This window comes from Cherax quadricarinatus, chromosome 39 (assembly GCF_038502225.1).
Source record: "Cherax quadricarinatus isolate ZL_2023a chromosome 39, ASM3850222v1, whole genome shotgun sequence".
Lineage (NCBI taxonomy): Eukaryota > Metazoa > Arthropoda > Malacostraca > Decapoda > Parastacidae > Cherax > Cherax quadricarinatus.
Window position 1 is genome coordinate 28402142 of NC_091330.1, and position 19880 is coordinate 28422021.

Consider the following 19880-nt stretch of genomic DNA (forward strand, 5'->3'; position numbering starts at 1 on the left):
GCCCTGCTCCTCTCCTGTAACATGAAGTGCTCTTCTCCTGTAACATGCCCAGCTCCTCTCCTGTAACATACCCAGCTCCTCTCCTGTAACATGCCCTGCTCTTCTCCTGTAACATGCCCAGCTCCTCTCCTGTAACATACCCAGCTCCTCTCCTGTAACATGCCCTGCTCTTCTCCTGTAACATGCCCAGCTCTTCTCCTGTAACATGCCCAGCTCTTCTCCTGTAACATGCCCTGCTCCTCTCCTGTAACATGCCCTGCTCTTCTCCTGTAACATGCCCAGCTCCTCTCCTGTAACATACCCAGCTCCTCTCCTGTAACATGCCCTGCTCTTCTCCTGTAACATGCCCTGCTCTTCTCCTGTAACATGCCCAGCTCCTCTCCTGTAACATGCCCAGCTCTTCTCCTGTAACATGCCCAGCTCTTCTGCTGTAACATGCCCTGCTCCTCTCATGTAACATGAAGTGCTCCTCTCCTGTAACATGCCCAGCGCCTCTCCTGTAACATGTCCTGCTCCTCTCCTGTAACATGCCCAGCTCCTCTCCTGTAACATGTCCTGCTCCTCTCCTGTAACATGCCCAGCTCCTCTCCTGTAACATGCCCAGCTCCTCTCCTGTAACATGTCCTGCTCCTCTCCTGTAACATGCCCAGCTCCTATCCTGTAACATGCCCAGCTCCTATCCTGTAACATGCCCAGCTCCTATCCTGTAACATACCCAGCTCCTATCCTGTAACATGCCCAGCTCCTATCCTGTAACATGCCCAGCTCCTATCCTGTAACATGCCCAGCTCCTATCCTGTAACATGCCCTGCTCCTCTCCTGTAATATGCCCAGCTCCTCTCCTGTAACATGCCCAGCTCCTCTCCTGTAACATGCCCAGCTCTTCTCCTGTAACATGCCCAGCTCCTCTCTTGTAACATGCCCAGCTCCTCTCCTGTAACATGCCCTGCTCTTCTCCTGTAACATGCCCTGCTCCTCCTCTGTAACATGCCCTGCTCTTCTCCTGTAACATGTCCTGCTCCTCCCCTGTAACATGCCCTGCTCTTCTCCTGTAACATGCCCTGCTCCTCTTTTGTAACATGCCCTACTCTTCTCCTGTAACATGCCCTGCTCCTCTCCTGTAACATGCCCAGCTCCTCTCCTGTAACATGCCCTGCTCCTCCCCTGTAACATGCCCAGCTCCTCTCCTGTAACATGCCCAGCCCTTCTCCTGTAACATGCTCTGCTCTTCTCCTGTAACATGCCCAGCTCCTCTCCTGTAACATGCCCTGCTCTTCTCCTGTATCATGCCCAGCTCCTCTCCTGTAACATGCCCTGCTCCTCCCCTGTAACATGCCCAGCTCTTCTCCTGTAACATGCCCTGCTCTTCTCCTGTAACATGCCCTGCTCATCTGTAACATGCCCAGCTCTTCTCCTGTAACATGCCCTGCTCTTCTCCTGTAACATGCCCTGCTCCTCTCCTGTAACATGCCCTGCTCCTCCCCTGTAACATGTCCAGCTCTTCTCCTGTAACATGCCCAGCTCTTCTCCTGTAACATGCCCTGCTCTTCTCCTGTAACATGCCCTGCTCTTCTCCTGTAACATGCCCTGCTCTTCTCCTGTAACATAACCTGCTCTTCTCCTGTAACATGCCCAGCTCTTCTCCTGTAACATGCCCTGCTCTTCTCCTGTAACATGCCCAGCTCTTCTCCTGTAACATGCCCTGCTCTTCTCCTGTAACATGCCCAGCTCTTCTCCTGTAACATGCCCAGCTCTTCTCCTGTAACATGCCCTGCTATTCTCCTGTAACATGCCCAGCACTTCTCCTGTAACATGCCCAGCTCTTCTCCTGTAACATGCCCAGCTCTTCTCCTGTAACATGCCCTGCTTCTCTCCTGTAACATGAAGTGCTCTTCTCCTGTAACATGCCCAGCTCTTCTCCTGTAACATGCCCTGCTCTTCTCCTGTAACATGCCCAGCTCCTCTCCTGTAACATACCCAGCTCCTCTCCTGTAACATGCCCTGCTCTTCTCCTGTAACATGCCCTGCTCTTCTCCTGTAACATGCCCAGCTCCTCTCCTGTAACATGCCCAGCTCTTCTCCTGTAACATGCCCAGCTCTTCTCCTGTAACATGCCCTGCTCCTCTCATGTAACATGAAGTGCTCCTCTCCTGTAACATGCCCAGCGCCTCTCCTGTAACATGCCCAGCTCTTCTCCTGTAACATGCCCTGCTCCTCTCCTGTAACATGCCCAGCTCCTCTCCTGTAACATTAAGTGCTCCTCTCCTGTAACATGCCCTGCTCTTCTCCTGCAACATGCCCAGCTCCTCTCCTGTAACATGCCCAGCTCCTCTCCTGTAACATGCCCTGCTCTTCTCCTGCAACATGCCCTGCACCTCTCCTGTAACATGCCCAGCTCCTCTCCTGTAACATGCCCTGCTCTTCTCCTGCAACATGCCCTGCACCTCTCCTGTAACATGCCCAGCTCCTCTCCTGTAACATGCCCAGCTCCTCTCCTATAACATGCCGTGCTCTTCTCCTGTAACATTCCCTGCTCCTCTCCTATAACATGCCCTGCTCTTCTCCTGTAACATGCCCAGCTCCTCTCCTGTAACATGCCCAGCTCCTCTCCTGTAACATGCCCAGCTCCTCTCCTGTAACATGCCCAGCTCCTCTCCTGTAACATGCCCTGCTCTTCTCCTGTAACATGCCCTGCTCCTCTCCTGTAACATGCCCTGCTCTTCTCCTGTAACATGCCCAGCTCCTCTCCTGTAACATACCCAGCTCCTCTCATGTAACATGCCCTGCTCTTCTCCTGTAACATGCCCTGCTCTTCTCCTGTAACATGCCCAGCTCCTCTCCTGTAACATGCCCAGCTCTTCTCCTGTAACATGCCCAGCTCTTCTGCTGTAACATGCCCTGCTCCTCTCATGTAACATGAAGTGCTCCTCTCCTGTAACATGCCCAGCGCCTTTCCTGTAACATGTCCTGCTCCTCTCCTGTAATATGCCCAGCTCCTCTCCTGTAACATGTCCTGCTCCTCTCCTGTAACATGCCCAGCTCCTCTCCTGTAGCATGCCCAGCTCCTCTCCTGTAACATGTCCTGCTCCTCTCCTGTAACATGCCCAGCTCCTATCCTGTAACATGCCCAGCTCCTATCCTGTAACATGCCCAGCTCCTATCCTGTAAAATACCCAGCTCCTATCCTGTAACATGCCCAGCTCCTATCCTGTAACATGCCCAGCTCCTATCCTGTAACATGCCCAGCTCCTATCCTGTAACATGCCCTGCTCCTCTCCTGTAACATGCCCAGCTCCTCTCCTGTAACATGCCCAGCTCCTCTCCTGTAACATGCCCAGCTCTTCTCCTGTAACATGCCCAGCTCCTCTCTTGTAACATGCCCAGCTCCTCTCCTGTAACATGCCCTGCTCTTCTCCTGTAACATGCCCTGCTCCTCCTCTATAACATGCCCTGCTCTTCTCCTGTAACATGTCCTGCTCCTCCCCTGTAACATGCCCTGCTCTTCTCCTGTAACATGCCCTGCTCCTCTTTTGTAACATGCCCTACTCTTCTCCTGTAACATGCCCTGCTCCTCTCCTGTAACATGCCCAGCTCCTCTCCTGTAACATGCCCTGCTCCTCCCCTGTAACATGCCCAGCTCCTCTCCTGTAACATGCCCAGCCCTTCTCCTGTAACATGCTCTGCTCTTCTCCTGTAACATGCCCAGCTCCTCTCCTGTAACATGCCCTGCTCTTCTCCTGTAACATGCCCAGCTCCTCTCCTGTAACATGCCCTGCTCCTCCCCTGTAACATGCCCAGCTCTTCTCCTGTAACATGCCCTGCTCTTCTCCTGTAACATGCCCTGCTCATCTGTAACATGCCCAGCTCTTCTCCTGTAACATGCCCTGCTCTTCTCCTGTAACATGCCCTGCTCCTCTCCTGTAACATGCCCTGCTCCTCCCCTGTAACATGTCCAGCTCTTCTCCTGTAACATGCCCAGCTCTTCTCCTGTAACATGCCCTGCTCTTCTCCTGTAACATGCCCTGCTCTTCTCCTGTAACATGCCCTGCTCTTCTCCTGTAACATAACCTGCTCTTCTCCTGTAACATGCCCAGCTCTTCTCCTGTAACATGCCCTGCTCTTCTCCTGTAACATGCCCAGCTCTTCTCCTGTAACATGCCCTGCTCTTTTCCTGTAACATGCCCAGCTCTTCTCCTGTAACATGCCCAGCTCTTCTCCTGTAACATGCCCTGCTATTCTCCTGTAACATGCCCAGCTCTTCTCCTGTAACATGCCCAGCTCTTCTCCTGTAACATGCCCAGCTCTTCTCCTGTAACATGCCCTGCTTCTCTCCTGTAACATGAAGTGCTCTTCTCCTGTAACATGCCCAGCTCTTCTCCTGTAACATGCCCTGCTCTTCTCCTGTAACATGCCCAGCTCCTCTCCTGTAACATACCCAGCTCCTCTCCTGTAACATGCCCTGCTCTTCTCCTGTAACATGCCCTGCTCTTCTCCTGTAACATGCCCAGCTCCTCTCCTGTAACATGCCCAGCTCTTCTCCTGTAACATGCCCAGCTCTTCTCCTGTAACATGCCCTGCTCCTCTCATGTAACATGAAGTGCTCCTCTCCTGTAACATGCCCAGCGCCTCTCCTGTAACATGCCCAGCTCTTCTCCTGTAACATGCCCTGCTCCTCTCCTGTAACATGCCCAGCTCCTCTCCTGTAACATTAAGTGCTCCTCTCCTGTAACATGCCCTGCTCTTCTCCTGCAACATGCCCAGCTCCTCTCCTGTAACATGCCCAGCTCCTCTCCTGTAACATGCCCTGCTCTTCTCCTGCAACATGCCCTGCACCTCTCCTGTAACATGCCCAGCTCCTCTCCTGTAACATGCCCTGCTCTTCTCCTGCAACATGCCCTGCACCTCTCCTGTAACATGCCCAGCTCCTCTCCTGTAACATGCCCAGCTCCTCTCCTATAACATGCCGTGCTCTTCTCCTGTAACATTCCCTGCTCCTCTCCTATAACATGCCCTGCTCTTCTCCTGTAACATGCCCAGCTCCTCTCCTGTAACATGCCCAGCTCCTCTCCTGTAACATGCCCAGCTCCTCTCCTGTAACATGCCCAGCTCCTCTCCTGTAACATGCCCTGCTCTTCTCCTGTAACATGCCCAGCTCCTCTCCTGTAACATGCCCTGCTCTTCTCCTGTAACATGCCCATCTCCTTTCCTGTATCATGCCCTGCTTTTCTCCTGTAACATGAAGTGCTCCTCTCCTGTAACATGCCCAGCTCCTCTCCTGTAACATGAAGTGCTCCTCTCCTGTAACATGCCCAGCTCCTCTCCTGTAACATGCCCAGCTCCTCTCCTGTAACATGAAGTGCTCCTCTCCTGTAACATGCCCAGCTCCTCTCCTGTAGCATGCCCAGCTCTTCTCCTTGTGGAAGTTAGGACATAAACGACAGAACAGATACGAACGCTAACATTGTTTACCCGTCAAACAGTCAAGGTGGCGCACATGAAGGTCGCCGCCAATATAACATTCAGTAAAGTATGTCAGCTGTGTGGGAACTTACCTCTGTCAAATTTAAATATCTGGTCCATATTGACGATTCTTAAGAGGCTGTGATTTAATCTTATCCTGATAATAGCTATTGCTCGTGCGGGTTACTGGTCAGTATTGGTGCAGGTAATAGTGCACGTCACTTATTACTAGCTCCAGATCAATCAGGCTTTGATAGATATGTCTTGCCGGCTGCAGATGGTAAATACCTGGTTCACTAGGTAGTCAACAAGGAAGCCTGGCCTCCGACTGGGCTGTGAGGGAAGAACCCTCAAAACTGGTCACAGGTATGTTACAAGTATTGATGTTTAGTACCGTTAGTAGTATTTTGTACTCTGGGTATTACCCCTTGCTATTATGCACTTACTGTCTCGCTATTCCACTAATAATTTCTCATTTTATCATCGCGCGTGAAAAACCGAAAACAAGTAAAGTAGTGAAGTTGGCAGCACCTGCAGTGTGGACAGTGCTGCTTAACACACACGCACACACCTGGCTGCTTCACCTTCAACACTCACACACCCACACCCAGCACCCACTACACTCTACTCAGGACTGTCGTGTGCTAACTCAGTTCCATCTAGTATCACCTCTCGCCCTGATAACAGCACGTAGTGCGCTACGCTATCTTGCTCCTCGTGCCATGGGGTGACATCTTCCATACCAACCTAAGTTGGTAGACAGCAACCATACAGGGTGGTGCTACCATTCTGCCATACAAAGCTTTCTCAGAAGGAAACCTTTGATATACCTTTAAACTTTAGTTTTGCTACTGATAAATTAGACACATGTGCAACTCTTGGGTATCTTTATTGAGGAAACGTTTCGCCACACAGTGGCTTCATCAGTCCATACGTAGGAGAAACTTGAAGAACAGGAAGAGAATGAGGTAATCAGTCCCTCAACCTTGAGTCGATGTGTTCAGTCCATCAATCTTGAGTAGAATACGGCATATGAGCGGAGAAGCAGCTTATAAACTGTATGGCGGGAGAGGTGTAGCAGTCATAGGTGGTGTCACATTTGTTCAATGTGGAAGTAGGTCGTGCCCAAGAATTAGGCAAGCGAAGAATTCCTAAGTATTAAGATCCCAAGAAGTTGCAGTGTCTGACAGGTTTGTAGATGAATGGTTCAGAGAACCGACATGTTGATAAATTAGACACATGTGCAACTCTTGGGTATCTTTATTGAGGAAACGTTTCGCCACACAGTGGCTTCATCAGTCCATACGTAGGAGAAACTTGAAGAACAGGAGGAGAATGAGGTAATCAGTCCCACATTGAACAAATGTGACACCACCTATGACTGCTACACCTCTCCTGCCATACGGTTTATAAGCTGCTTCTCCGCCCATATGCCGTATTCTACTCAAGATTGATGGACTGACCACATCGACTCAAGGTTGAGGGACTGATTACCTCATTCTCCTCCTGTTCTTCAAGTTTCTCCTACGTATGGACTGATGAAGCCACTGTGTGGCGAAACGTTTCCTCAATAAAGATACCCAAGAGTTGCACATGTGTCTAATTTATCAACATGTCGGTTCTCTGAACCATCCATCTACAAAGTTTTGCTACTCCCAGAACCCAGCCTTGGGCCAGGCTTGTCTGGTGTTTGCATTGTTAATCTGGCTGCTGCTGCTGGCGGTCCGGTGGCCCACATAACCATCACAGCCTGGTTGATCTGGCACTTGGTGGAGATACTTGTCCAGTTTCCTCTTGAAGACTTCTAAACTTGTTCCAGCAGTGTTTGTGATATCTTGCGGTTATAATATTGAACAGTCTGGAACAAGAGAGGCTGACAAAATGTTACTGTGCCCATGACCCCTCCCTCCCCAAACACACTGTGTTATGACAGTGTGCAGATTTGGGACAAGACTCTTAAGTACTTTCCACGTAGTATATACAGGGTGCTATCAAAAAAGTTCCCGAACTCAAATTCTCGCGCGTTCTCTGGGTGAAATATGAGGATGGCGTAGATCACACTGCACTCCTTCGTAAAGTAGCCTGACAAGTTTCATTGTGGTCGGTCATTCCATTAAAATTAGACGGGCTATTTATTATTGTGTTGTCAGTGTGTGAAAATCCTGTTTGCAGTTCAGTGAAACACCTGGTGAAACAAACAAAATGCTTCATCAGATATTTAGAGAAGTAATAGGCTAACAACAGAGTTTTGAATGGTTTTCTGTATTCACAGCTGAATGAACGACAGTTGAGGGCGCTGAACACTGGTTGTTCATCAACGTCAAAAACAGACGCCAACATTGAACAAGTGAGGAAAGTTATTCTTGAAGATGGTCGTCAGAGTCTCCAGGACATTGTAAGTGCTGTGAGAATTTTTTATGGGTCGTGTCAAAGCATTTGGACTGAAAATTTGAACATGAGGTGAGTGACTGTAAAAGCTGTGCCTCACTTGCTGACTCAAAACCAGAAAGACCATCGTTTATCGCCCATAAACAACATGGCGGCTGCCCCCCCCCCTCTCTCTCTCTCTACTCCCCAAATCAATCGCCCTGTGACGTCTTTCTTTAGCCAAAAATAAAAATGTAACTCAAGAGGGAGCGTTTTAACGACGTAGAGAAGATTTAAGCAGAATCGCAGGCCGTGCTAGACGCCGTTTTACTAAAACCGAGTTCCAGAAATGTTTGGAGAAGTCTCATAGGAGCTGTAATCAGTGTACAGCCTCACAAGGAGAGCACTGAGAGGAAGACAACTTCAACTAAGTGATTAGGTAAACGCACGTATTTTTTCGCTGCAATCCAGGAACGCTTCGATAGCACCTGGTATTATCAAGCCCCGTAGCTCACTTGGTAACGCACTCAGCTCACATACTGAGTGTATGTGGCTCGATCCCGGCACGGGTGGAGACACTGGGCATGTTTCCTTACACCTGCTGTCCCTGTTCACTTAGCAGTAAGTAGGCACCTGGGTGCTGGTCGAGTACTGTGGGTCGTATCCTGGGGGGGGGGTAATATTCCTTAGACTGGACTTTGAAATGAGTTGAGGCTTCTAAAACTCTCTCTCTCTCTCCTCTCTGCTCCAGCGAACACATATTTAAGACTCTGACACATTCTCATTAATTTAAATGTTTTTTGGTTTTATACGGGCTGTAAATTATATCTACATCTGTTCCAGTTCCAATATCTTCCCTGCCCTGAACGGGGCCGTCAACACCAAACAATACTGGCACTATTTCCCTTAATTTGAAAGTTCTCATTATCCACCCCGTCATTTTCATGGATGTCGTGAAAGGTCAGCCGACTTAATTACTTCCAGGTCTATCATGTGCTGCTTGTGAGTGTCTGGAGTCGGTTGTTATAGCGACGGTTATTATGGAGACGGTTGTTATGGAGACGGGTGTTATAGCGACGGTTATGGAGACGGTTATGGAGACGGTTGTTATGGAAACGGTTGTTATAGAGATGGTTATACAGACGGTTGTTATGGAGACGGTTATGGAAACAGTTGTTATGGAGACGGTTATACAGACGGTTATGGAGACGGCTATACAGACGGTTATGGAAACGGTTGTTAATGAGACGGTTATACAGACGGTTGTTATGGAAACGGTTATGGAGACGGTTATATAGACGGTTGCTATGGAGACGGTTGCTATGGAGACAGTTATGAAGACAGTTATGGAGACAGTTATGAAGACAGTTATGGAGACGGTTGTTAGGGAGACGGTTATGGAAACGGTTATGGAGACGATTGTTATGGAGACAGTTATGGAGACGGTTATGGAGACGGTTATGGAGACAGTTGTTATGGAGACGGTTGTTATGGAGACGGTTGTTATGGAGATGGTTATGGAGACGATTGTTATGGAGACGATTGTTATGGAGACGGTTGTTATGGAGACGGTTATGGAGACAGTTATGGAGACGGTTATGGAGACAGTTATAGACACGGTTATGGAGACAGTTATGGAGATGGTTATGGAGACAGTTATTATGGAGTCGGTTGTTATGGAGACGGTTATGGAGACGATTGTTATGGAGACGATTATGGAGACAGTTGATATGGAGACGGTTATGGAGACAGTTATGGAGACGGTTATGGAGACAGTTATGGAGATAGTTATGGAGACGGTTATGGAGACAGTTATGGAGACGATTATGGAGACAGTTGTTATGGAGACGATTATGGAGACGGTTGTTATGGAGACGATTGTTATGGAGATGGTTATAGAGACAGTTGTTATGGAGATGGTTATGGAGACAGTTCTCAGTAGTAGTAACCAGTTACCAGTAACCAGTGTACCAGTAGATGACTCACTACCAAGCGTCTCTGCCTGAGTCACTGTCTGTATTCATATTGTGCTGACCACAGCAGTATTCAAAGACCCCCTCACATATGGGTACTGTGGGCGGTCAGTCATACGAGAGTGAGCTAGGAGATAGGTACGGCTGTTTGGGCGCTCTCCACATTATCCATAATTATACGTACTACCAGCCTATGTGAGTATTACTTTACCCTATCCACGTGTTCGAACTCCCACATGATAAATGGTGGCACCGGTGTGGAGCGTGGATTTAAGTTTTTACGGGTAATTCAAGACGTTAGAAGACTGTGAGTAGCCGGCAGGGTCAAAGGTGAACCGTCTCACCCACCAGCTACTCGCTCCCCTCACAACCTCCACCTCCAGCCTGCAAGCCTGTTGCAGCCATTTCAAGCTTCCTGGCTTAGTTCGTGTGCTAATTGCTTCAATCTCCGAGGGGTTGACCCGGATTTTGCAATTAAGCCAGTCAGTAAGCCAGACTGTGGAAGTGAACGCCAGTCAGCCTACCATCCAGCCTGTCTCCTGTCATCCACCTGCTCCTCCGTGCTGTGTGCATCGTTACACGTCTTCCAGTCAGCCATTCTCGTGGGTTAAGCCAGTCAGCCAACCCAGCTTCTAACCCATCTGAGAGAGAGAAGTAAGCCATGCAGTAAGAAGTAAGCCAAGTTCCTCTGAAGTATTTTCATATCGCTTTGTGCTCCCTGTTGGATGCTAAGAGTGGTCTTCACCATCCCTGTGGCATAGTGGCTTATCAAGCCACCTTCGTGGGTAGTGAGTGGAGTGCACGCCAGTGAGCGCCAGCGAGAGTCACCACCTCACCCACCGCTATACACTCTCCCTCCACCAACCCACCACCAACCACCCACCACCTGCCACCCACCTCATCTACCTGTGGTTGTTTGCACCCTTGTACCGGGTCCTAGAACTGTTTTGGCTCACGTAATTGGTCAAGAGATAAAGCCAGTTATGTGAGTTCACCGAGAAAGCGCATTTCTTCACGACGACAGTGTGAGTGTCGGTGTCATCACCCCGCGCAGGACAACCTTCCTCATCACCAGTCATCACCGTCGACTACTACAGACTTCAGTGATAATTTTCTGTTTAGAGACATTTTTCTTGCATTTAAAGACATTTGCGTGTGTGAGACATTTATAGTGAATTTCTTGTGTACTCTAAACCTTGTGTTTTCGGTGTAGACTCAGTGTTTCTTTGACTCGTTATTTTTGCAATATTTTTCAGTGTTATCGCTCATCTCATATTTTTTTTTTATCTGTGTTTTTATACTACTCTCTGTCTGTAGTAAGTATTATTGTGTAGTGTACCAGTCAGTCACTCTGTGTGAAGTGATTCATTTTTTTTATTGTATTCTTTCAGCATTGTATTCTCCAGTATTTGTCATTGTATTTCATGCAGTGATATCCACCCCAGTATACCAAATTATCCATTTATTTCTATGTGTGTCTTTTTTCGTATGCCACCAGTGTCTCATTCCTCTAATTTTTTCGCAGACTGTGTACCATTATTTTTGCCAGCAAATTTTTGTCGTATCAGACACAGCAAGATTTTGTTGTAAGAATATACTAAAATAATGAATACGTGATTAAGTGTTGTGTGCCTCGCCACTTGTGTTACACTTCCCCTTTTTGTTCCTTTGTTTTATTTTTATTCATATTGTTCATATTTCTTTGAACAAATTCACTCTTGATGTAATTTCAATTACTTTTAACGTAAAGTGTTTTCTTTACTCTGTTTGAGTAAATTGTTTTGTCTAATTTACAATTAAAAGTTAAAGTGTTCAATCAGTTTTTCTTCATATTTTTATTTTATTATTTAATCTGAGTTTTCCCAGTGAGACTTTATTACTGCAGTGATTATTTCTACACCTTATTTTATTGCACTGTTCTGCAGTGAATTATTTTGTTGCACTTGTTCTGCAGTGAATTATTTTGTTCAACTTGTTCTGCAGTGAATTATTTTCTTTTATTGATATTTTTATGCATTCTTAGAAAATATTTAAATTTCCCAGTTAATTTAGTAATTTTATTTTATACTTTTTACATTGATTTCAAATTTTATTAGTTAATTCCTTTATTAGCAAGAGTAAAGACAGCTCATTTTGCATTTAATTCAGTCTCCAGTAACATTTTTACTTGTATATTTCAATGTAATTTTTATCTTGGCCAATAGTCCTTTACATTGAGTTGTCCTTCCTCTTGCAGTGTATCTTAGACATTTTTTATTACTTATGCTGAATTGTTAAGCATTTTCTTCCACTTAAGCTTACTGTGTCATTTCTCTATTTTTTTTTTTGCCTTATGTCCTTGAGTAAGTTCACTGAGATCATGTCCCAGTCACTTTTGAATGTTCACTTAGTGTATCATGCCAGTCAAAGTCAATATGAATCAGTCCACAGTACCAACATTCCCTTACTGACTGAAAGACAATATCTAGCCCTTGAGCAATGTGTTTGTTCTCACAGCTTGTATCTGAGATTTGTTAAAGTGCTGCGAAATGTGAAGTTCAGATTAAGTTCCTATAGATCCGTGAATTACTTATTAACGTAGCCGAGCGGTCAGGCACTAGTAACTCTGTCACTCCTGTCTGGACTCCAGCCACAATATCATGCACGCAGGATAGTGCGACTACTATCCTTGCGATGGCGACTTGTTCAAGTATGTTCCTTCCCAGGGGACGCTTTGAGAAGAACTTTACTTGCAACGAGTTATGCCATCTCTTGCTGATGCCACAAGCCATTGCAGAAAGACGTTTCTGTGGCTAGTGTACTCACTTGAGTGTTGTTGTTGTCCGTGTTTCAGATTGTGATCCCATCCTAGTTGACAGTAATCAGTGCATTGTAAGAAGTTATTTCTCGAGTAACTTCCACGTTGTTAACGTTTGTAAGTGAAGTTTATAGCTGATACCTCGTGTCACTGTGTGCGACTCAGATGAATATCAGCCTTGTTCACCGTGTTCATTTCTTTTCTCCTGTGCTTGCAGTTTGAGATAGTAGATCCGTTCTCCCTTGCTCATATTGCGTGTTATAGCATTAATTTTTTTCAACCGGGGGGAGTCATCCACTCCACCGAGTTTGTTCATTCCTCCAGTAAGAAAGAACCGATCCCTTGTGTTCTGGTGTGATTCGATTCCTGCTCCAGGAAGATCTTATTCTTACTGTGAAGCCACCAGCACCCATTAGTGACTTTGTAATGAGCCAAGAATTAGTAATTCCACAGTCACTAGTGATTGTAGCTGTATCTTTTGTAGATACTCGTTCAGACTGTCCTCAGTCAAGGCATGTGTTAGCCATTGCAGAGGAATTCGATCCTCCCAGAGATGATAACCATTCTGCATATGTCAATCTTACCCTAGCAGAGTTGGGGTTAAATGTAAATAACCTGTATAGATGAATAATTACAGTATCAACTTATCAGTATTCAAGAATTTTTTTTTTGTGTTCACGTTCTCTTCGAGTTCTGAGAGTTAACATAGATTTGAGTGCACCGAATCTGCCTTCTGTTAAACACTTCTTTCCTTGTATATATTCTTCCTCAGAATCCGTAGATCACATGAATACAGATCGATCGATCAAATTTTTTTTTATCACTTCCACTGTGTAATCCCAACGTTGAGTTTCATTCGATGAGTTGTGCTATATTATACCTTGTATTGCATTACAGTTTCAGTTACATAAGCTTCCATTCCAATGTTCTACTTATGTATGTTATAATGTTCAATTGTTGTGTAATTTGACATTGTATAGAATCAGCCCAAGCCGTATACCTGCCATCTCTAGTTTGTATTAGTTGTATGTCGGGATGACATACATTAGCGTCGCTGAGCTCTCAGTAGTAGTAACCAGTTACCAGTAACCAGTGTACCAGTAGATGACTCACTACCGTCTCTGCCTGAGTCACTGTCTGTATTCATACTGTGCTGACCACAGCAGTATTCAAAGACCCCCTCACATATGGGTACTGTGGGCAGTCAGTCATACGAGAGTGAGCTAGGAGATAGGTACGGCTGTTTGGGCGCTCCCCACATTATCCGTAATTATACGTACTACCAGCCTACGTGAGTATTACTTTACCCTATCCACGTGTTCGAACTCCCACATGATACAGTTATGGAGACGGTTATGGAGACAGTTATGGAGATGGTTATGGAGACGGTTATTATGGAGATGGTTGTTATGGAGACGGTTATGGAGACAGTTATGGAGACGATTATGGAGACGGTTATGGAGACGATTATGGAGACGGTTGTTATGGAGAAGATTGTTATGGAGACGGTTATAGAGACGGTTGTTATGGAGACGGTTGTTATGGAGACGATTGTTATGGAGACGGTTGTTATGGAGATGGTTGTTATGGAGACGGTTGTAATGGAGACGGTTGTTATGGAGACGGTTGTTATGGAGACGGTTATGACACTGAAACCCAACTTTGGGTTTTTATTGTCGTATTTCTCCCAGATTTAGCGTTCCTCCGTGAATAATATTATATAATTATACTACATAACTGTATAATAAGAATTAATATTCATTATGTTTTTAAATATTATATATTACATTTATTATTATTATTATTATTATTATTATTATTATTATTCTCGGTGGCTCCCCGTTTTCTGTTTACACATCAGTAGGAAGAGTCACCATTATATATAATTGTATTTACTGGTGTTAAGTGGAGGTAACAACAGTAGACACACTGGTGTGAACAAGCACACTGTAAACAGTAGACACACTGGTGTGAACACGCACACTGTAAACAGTAGACACACTGGTGTGAACAAGCACACTGTAAACAGTAGACACACTGGTGTGAACATGCACACTGTAAACAGTAGACACACTGGTGTGAACATGCACACTGTAAACAGTAGACACACTGGTGTGAACATGCACACTGTAAACAGTAGACACACTGGTGTGAACACGCACACTGTAAACAGTAGACACACTGGTGTGAACAAGCACACTGTAAACAGTAGACACACTGGTGTGAACAAGCACACTGTAAACAGTAGACACACTGGTGTGAACAAGCACACTGTAAACAGTAGACACACTGGTGTGAACAAGCACACTGTAAACAGTAGACACACTGGTGTGAACAAGCACACTGTAAACAGTAGACACACTGGTGTGAACACGCACACTGTAAACAGTAGACACACTGGTGTGAACATGCACACTGTAAACAGTAGACACACTGGTGTGAACATGCACACTGTAAACAGTAGACACACTGGTGTGAACATGCACACTGTAAACAGTAGACACACTGGTGTGAACATGCACACTGTAAACAGTAGACACACTGGTGTGAACATGCACACTGTAAACAGTAGACACACTGGTGTGAACATGCACACTGTAAACAGTAGACACACTGGTGTGAACATGCACACTGTAAACAGTAGACACACTGGTGTGAACAAGCACACTGTAAACAGTAGACACACTGGTGTGAACACGCACACTGTAAACAGTAGACACACTGGTGTGAACAAGCACACTGTAAACAGTAGACACACTGGTGTGAACATGCACACTGTAAACAGTAGACACACTGGTGTGAACATGCACACTGTAAACAGTAGACACACTGGTGTGAACATGCACACTGTAAACAGTAGACACACTGGTGTGAACACGCACACTGTAAACAGTAGACACACTGGTGTGAACAAGCACACTGTAAACAGTAGACACACTGGTGTGAACAAGCACACTGTAAACAGTAGACACACTGGTGTGAACAAGCACACTGTAAACAGTAGACACACTGGTGTGAACAAGCACACTGTAAACAGTAGACACACTGGTGTGAACAAGCACACTGTAAACAGTAGACACACTGGTGTGAACACGCACACTGTAAACAGTAGACACACTGGTGTGAACATGCACACTGTAAACAGTAGACACACTGGTGTGAACATGCACACTGTAAACAGTAGACACACTGGTGTGAACATGCACACTGTAAACAGTAGACACACTGGTGTGAACATGCACACTGTAAACAGTAGACACACTGGTGTGAACATGCACACTGTAAACAGTAGACACACTGGTGTGAACATGCACACTGTAAACAGTAGACACACTGGTGTGAACATGCACACTGTAAACAGTAGACACACTGGTGTGAACACGCACACTGTAAACAGTAGACACACTGGTGTGAACATGCACACTGTAAACAGTAGACACACTGGTGTGAACATGCACACTGTAAACAGTAGACACACTGGTGTGAACATGCACACTGTAAACAGTAGACACACTGGTGTGAACACGCACACTGTAAACAGTAAACACACTGGTGTGAACACGCACACTGTAAACAGTAAACACACTGGTGTGAACAAGCACACTGTAAACAGTAAACACACTGGTGTGAACACGCACACTGTAAACAGTAAACACACTGGTGTGAACAAGCACACTGTAAACAGTAAACACACTGGTGTGAACACGCACACTGTAAACAGTAAACACACTGGTGTGAACAAGCACACTGTAAACAGTAAACACACTGGTGTGAACACGCACACTGTAAACAGTAAACACACTGGTGTGAACAAGCACAGTGTAAACAGTAAACACACTGGTGTGAACACGCACACTGTAAACAGTAAACACACTGGTGTGAACAAGCGCACTGTAAACAGTAAACACACTGGTGTGAACACGCACACTGTAAACAGTAAACACACTGGTGTGAACACGCACACTGTAAACAGTAAACACACTGGTGTGAACAAGCACACTGTAAACAGTAAACACACTGGTGTGAACACGCACACTGTAAACAGTAAACACACTGGTGTGAACAGGCACACTGTAAACAACTGTGACGTTAACACTGTCAGATGAGTATCAAACAGAAGCCTGTTAAACGTTTCACACTCTAGCACGACTACTGGTTTTTTCTTCGAGTCTCGTGACCGTGATGAAATTTGTAAGCTTCTGTTGACATAGAGAAAACACTTACCTTCACTGTCTAGTGTCTTCCTGTATATTAGTCAGTCATGTAGTTGGTACTTTCTAATTTATTAAGTTCGTCCCGAGACTTTGGCAGGGAAGGAAAGATCTCTATAATCACTGACAGGTACAGTAACATGCACTTCACCCACAGTTTGTCCTCCATGTAAGACACACTACAGCAGCTTGTCTTCCACGTAAGACACCAGACAAAAGAAGACTGGTATGAGAGGGCGTGCATGACCGTAGCTACATGCTTGTGACTAATGGAAGACTCTGTGATAAGATAGTGGAGGTCTTGCGACAGACAAGGGCTACTACCTTCACCACCACCAAGTGAATACCTGTCTAATAACAGATGAATACCTGTTTATGAAGTCCGGGGGTTATCACCAGCGCTGCCTGGACCGATAGTCATCAACCTGAAGAGGTTGATGACTTTTTTAATCAAACTATCGGAGCTAGCAGTACGCAATCCAACGTAGGCACGATAATCTGGTGCCTATGTTGCGGTGTGTTGGTAATTCCCCTTATATATAAAGGGATGGTGTTGAAAAGTAACGGGCCATTCACACTTATTTTTAGTGTACCCGTTCCACCCCTTGCTTTTCTTTGGGGGTATTTTGTACTGTCTGCCCAACATTTTACTCTCTCGTGAAAGTCCCAGTGTGCAGATTTGAAAGAAATCCCTAATATTCTCCAGGTTAAAATTATGATGCATCTTGCCTACGTCTGAATGACTTCAGGCGTCCCCAATAATTTAGGTATTGGATTTTTTCAGGTAAAGAAAACTGTAAATTCTGTTGTTAGGTAAGACACATATGCAACAGTTAGGTATCTTTATTTTGAATACCTGTCGGTATTTTATACCATTTTAATGTTCAAACTGTAAATTCTGCAGATGTCGTTTAGCCTTAAGAGCTGCGTGTTTACACCAGTACACCGGTGGTGTCTTGTTCTGACGCTTCTACACATCCCTCCTATCATTTCACTGTGTTGTGATCCTGACACATTATTATAATTATGGGGGAGGGCTAAACCCATAGGATTATACAGCGTATGTAGGGGAGGGGATGGAAGGTATTCAGGCTCAATTCAGGGAACAGGGGCTCAGATCCAATTCCTTAGATCAAGAGTCCCTCATCAGCGTCAAGGAACCTCGCTTGAGGGATCCTGACACATAAGATCGTCTGACATCGTTACTTCATAATCTGCTTTCTTAAGTGACTTCACTCTGTTTTATTTTCTATTTTTAATGTCTTCATTTTATCCATGAGAGAGTAACAGAGGGGCCACAGTAACAGAGTAACTCCGATCCAGTAACAGAGGGGCCACAGTAACAGAGTAACTGTGATCCAGTAACAGAGGGGCCACAGTAACAGAGTAACTGTGATCCAGTAACAGAGGGGCCACAGTAACAGAGTAACTGTGATCCAGTAACAGAGGGGCCACAGTAACAGAGTAACTGTGATCCAGTAACAGAGGGGCCACACTAACAGAGTAACTGTGATCCAGTAACAGAGGGGCCACAGTAACAGAGTAACTGTGACCCAGTAACAGAGGGGCCACAGTAACAGAGTAACTGTGACCCAGTAACAGAGGGGCCACAGTAACAGAGTAACTGTGACACAGTAACAGAGGGGCCACAGTAACAGAGTAACTGTGACCAAGTAACAGAGGGGCCACAGTAACAGAGTAACTGTGACCCAGTAACAGAGGGGCCACAGTAACAGAGTAACTGTGACCCAGTAACAGAGGGGCCACAGTAACAGAGTAACTGTGACCCAGTAACAGAGGGGCCACAGTAACAGAGTAACTGTGACCAAGTAACAGAGGGGCCACAGTAACAGAGTAACTGTGACCCAGTAACAGAGGGGCCACAGTAACAGAGTAACTGTGACCCAGTAACAGAGGGGCCACAGTAACAGAGTAACTGTGACCCAGTAACAGAGGGGCCACAGTAACAGAGTAACTGTGACCCAGTAACAGAGGGGCCACAGTAACAGAGTAACTGTGACCCAGTAACAGAGGGGCCACAGTAACAGAGTAACTGTGACCCAGTAACAGAGGGGCCACAGTAACAGAGTAACTGTGACCCAGTAACAGAGGGGCCACAGTAACAGAGTAACTGTGACCCAGTAACAGAGGGGCCACAGTAACAGAGTAACTGTGACCCAGTAACAGAGGGGCCACAGTAACAGAGTAACTGTGACCCAGTAACAGAGGGGCCACAGTAACAGAGTAACTGTGACCCAGTAACAGAGGGGCCACAGTAACAGAGTAACTGTGACCCACTCGAAAACATAATTTTTGTGAGCAGGGAATTTGCTCTGTCTTTAATGGAGGAAAATCTCCTACAAATTTTTGTCCAGCCTTGAAATGATCATAGAGTAATACCAGTTGTGTACATGTCACATACCTGTGATGTACCTCTGACTAGTTTTAAGTTATGCTTGTCTCGCAGCTTGGCCTAGACACAGCCATGTTTGCTGATTGCCTGTTCAGCCAGGCTGTTTGTGTTGGCGACCCACTTAATCAATATAGACAAATAACCCGCACATAAAAGAGAGAAGCTTACGACGACGTTTCGGTCCGATTTGGACCATCGACAAAGTCCAAGTCGGACCGAAACGTCGTCGTAAGCTTCTCTCTTTTATGTGCGGGTTATTTGTGTATCGTTCCAGTCACGGTATTGTGCCTTTTTGTTATTTAATCAATATAGCCTAGTTGATCTGGCACTACATGGAGGTAGTAAAGCAGTTTCCTGGTCTTGTAACTCAATCATGTACCTAAACTGCTGGGAAGTTTTGAGCTGTCTCGACCTGTGTACTCCTTGGTACACAGGCGAGTGTTCCTTGGTACACAGGCGAGTGTTCCTTGGTACACAGGCGAGTGTTCCTTGGTACACAGGCGAGTGTTCCTTGGTACACAGGCGAGTGTTCCTTGGTACACAGGCGAGTGTTCCTTGGTACACAGGCGAGTGTTCCTTGGTACACAGGCGAGTGTTCCTTGGTACACAGGCGAGTGTTCCTTGGTACACAGGCGAGTGTTCCTTGGAACACAGCGAGT

General features: G+C 46.0%; 1 protein-coding gene across 2 annotated transcripts in view; it reads right to left on the reverse strand.

Moving 5' to 3' along the window:
- Window positions 1-17030, reverse strand: part of LOC128694822 (breast cancer anti-estrogen resistance protein 3 homolog) — a 680692-nt gene extending 663662 nt beyond the window's left edge. Inside the window, exon 1 of one of the 2 annotated variants that reach the window (XM_070092543.1) lies at window positions 16822-17030. Coding sequence is in view for 1 of the 2 variants with exons in the window: in XM_070092541.1 (XP_069948642.1) it covers window positions 5553-5580 (28 nt within the window). In the remaining variant the exon portion in view is untranslated. Of the gene's footprint in view, window positions 1-5552; window positions 6087-16821 lie in introns of those variants that run through there. The other variant, XM_070092541.1, reaches the window with a different exon arrangement.
- Window positions 17031-19880: the final 2850 nt, after the last annotated feature.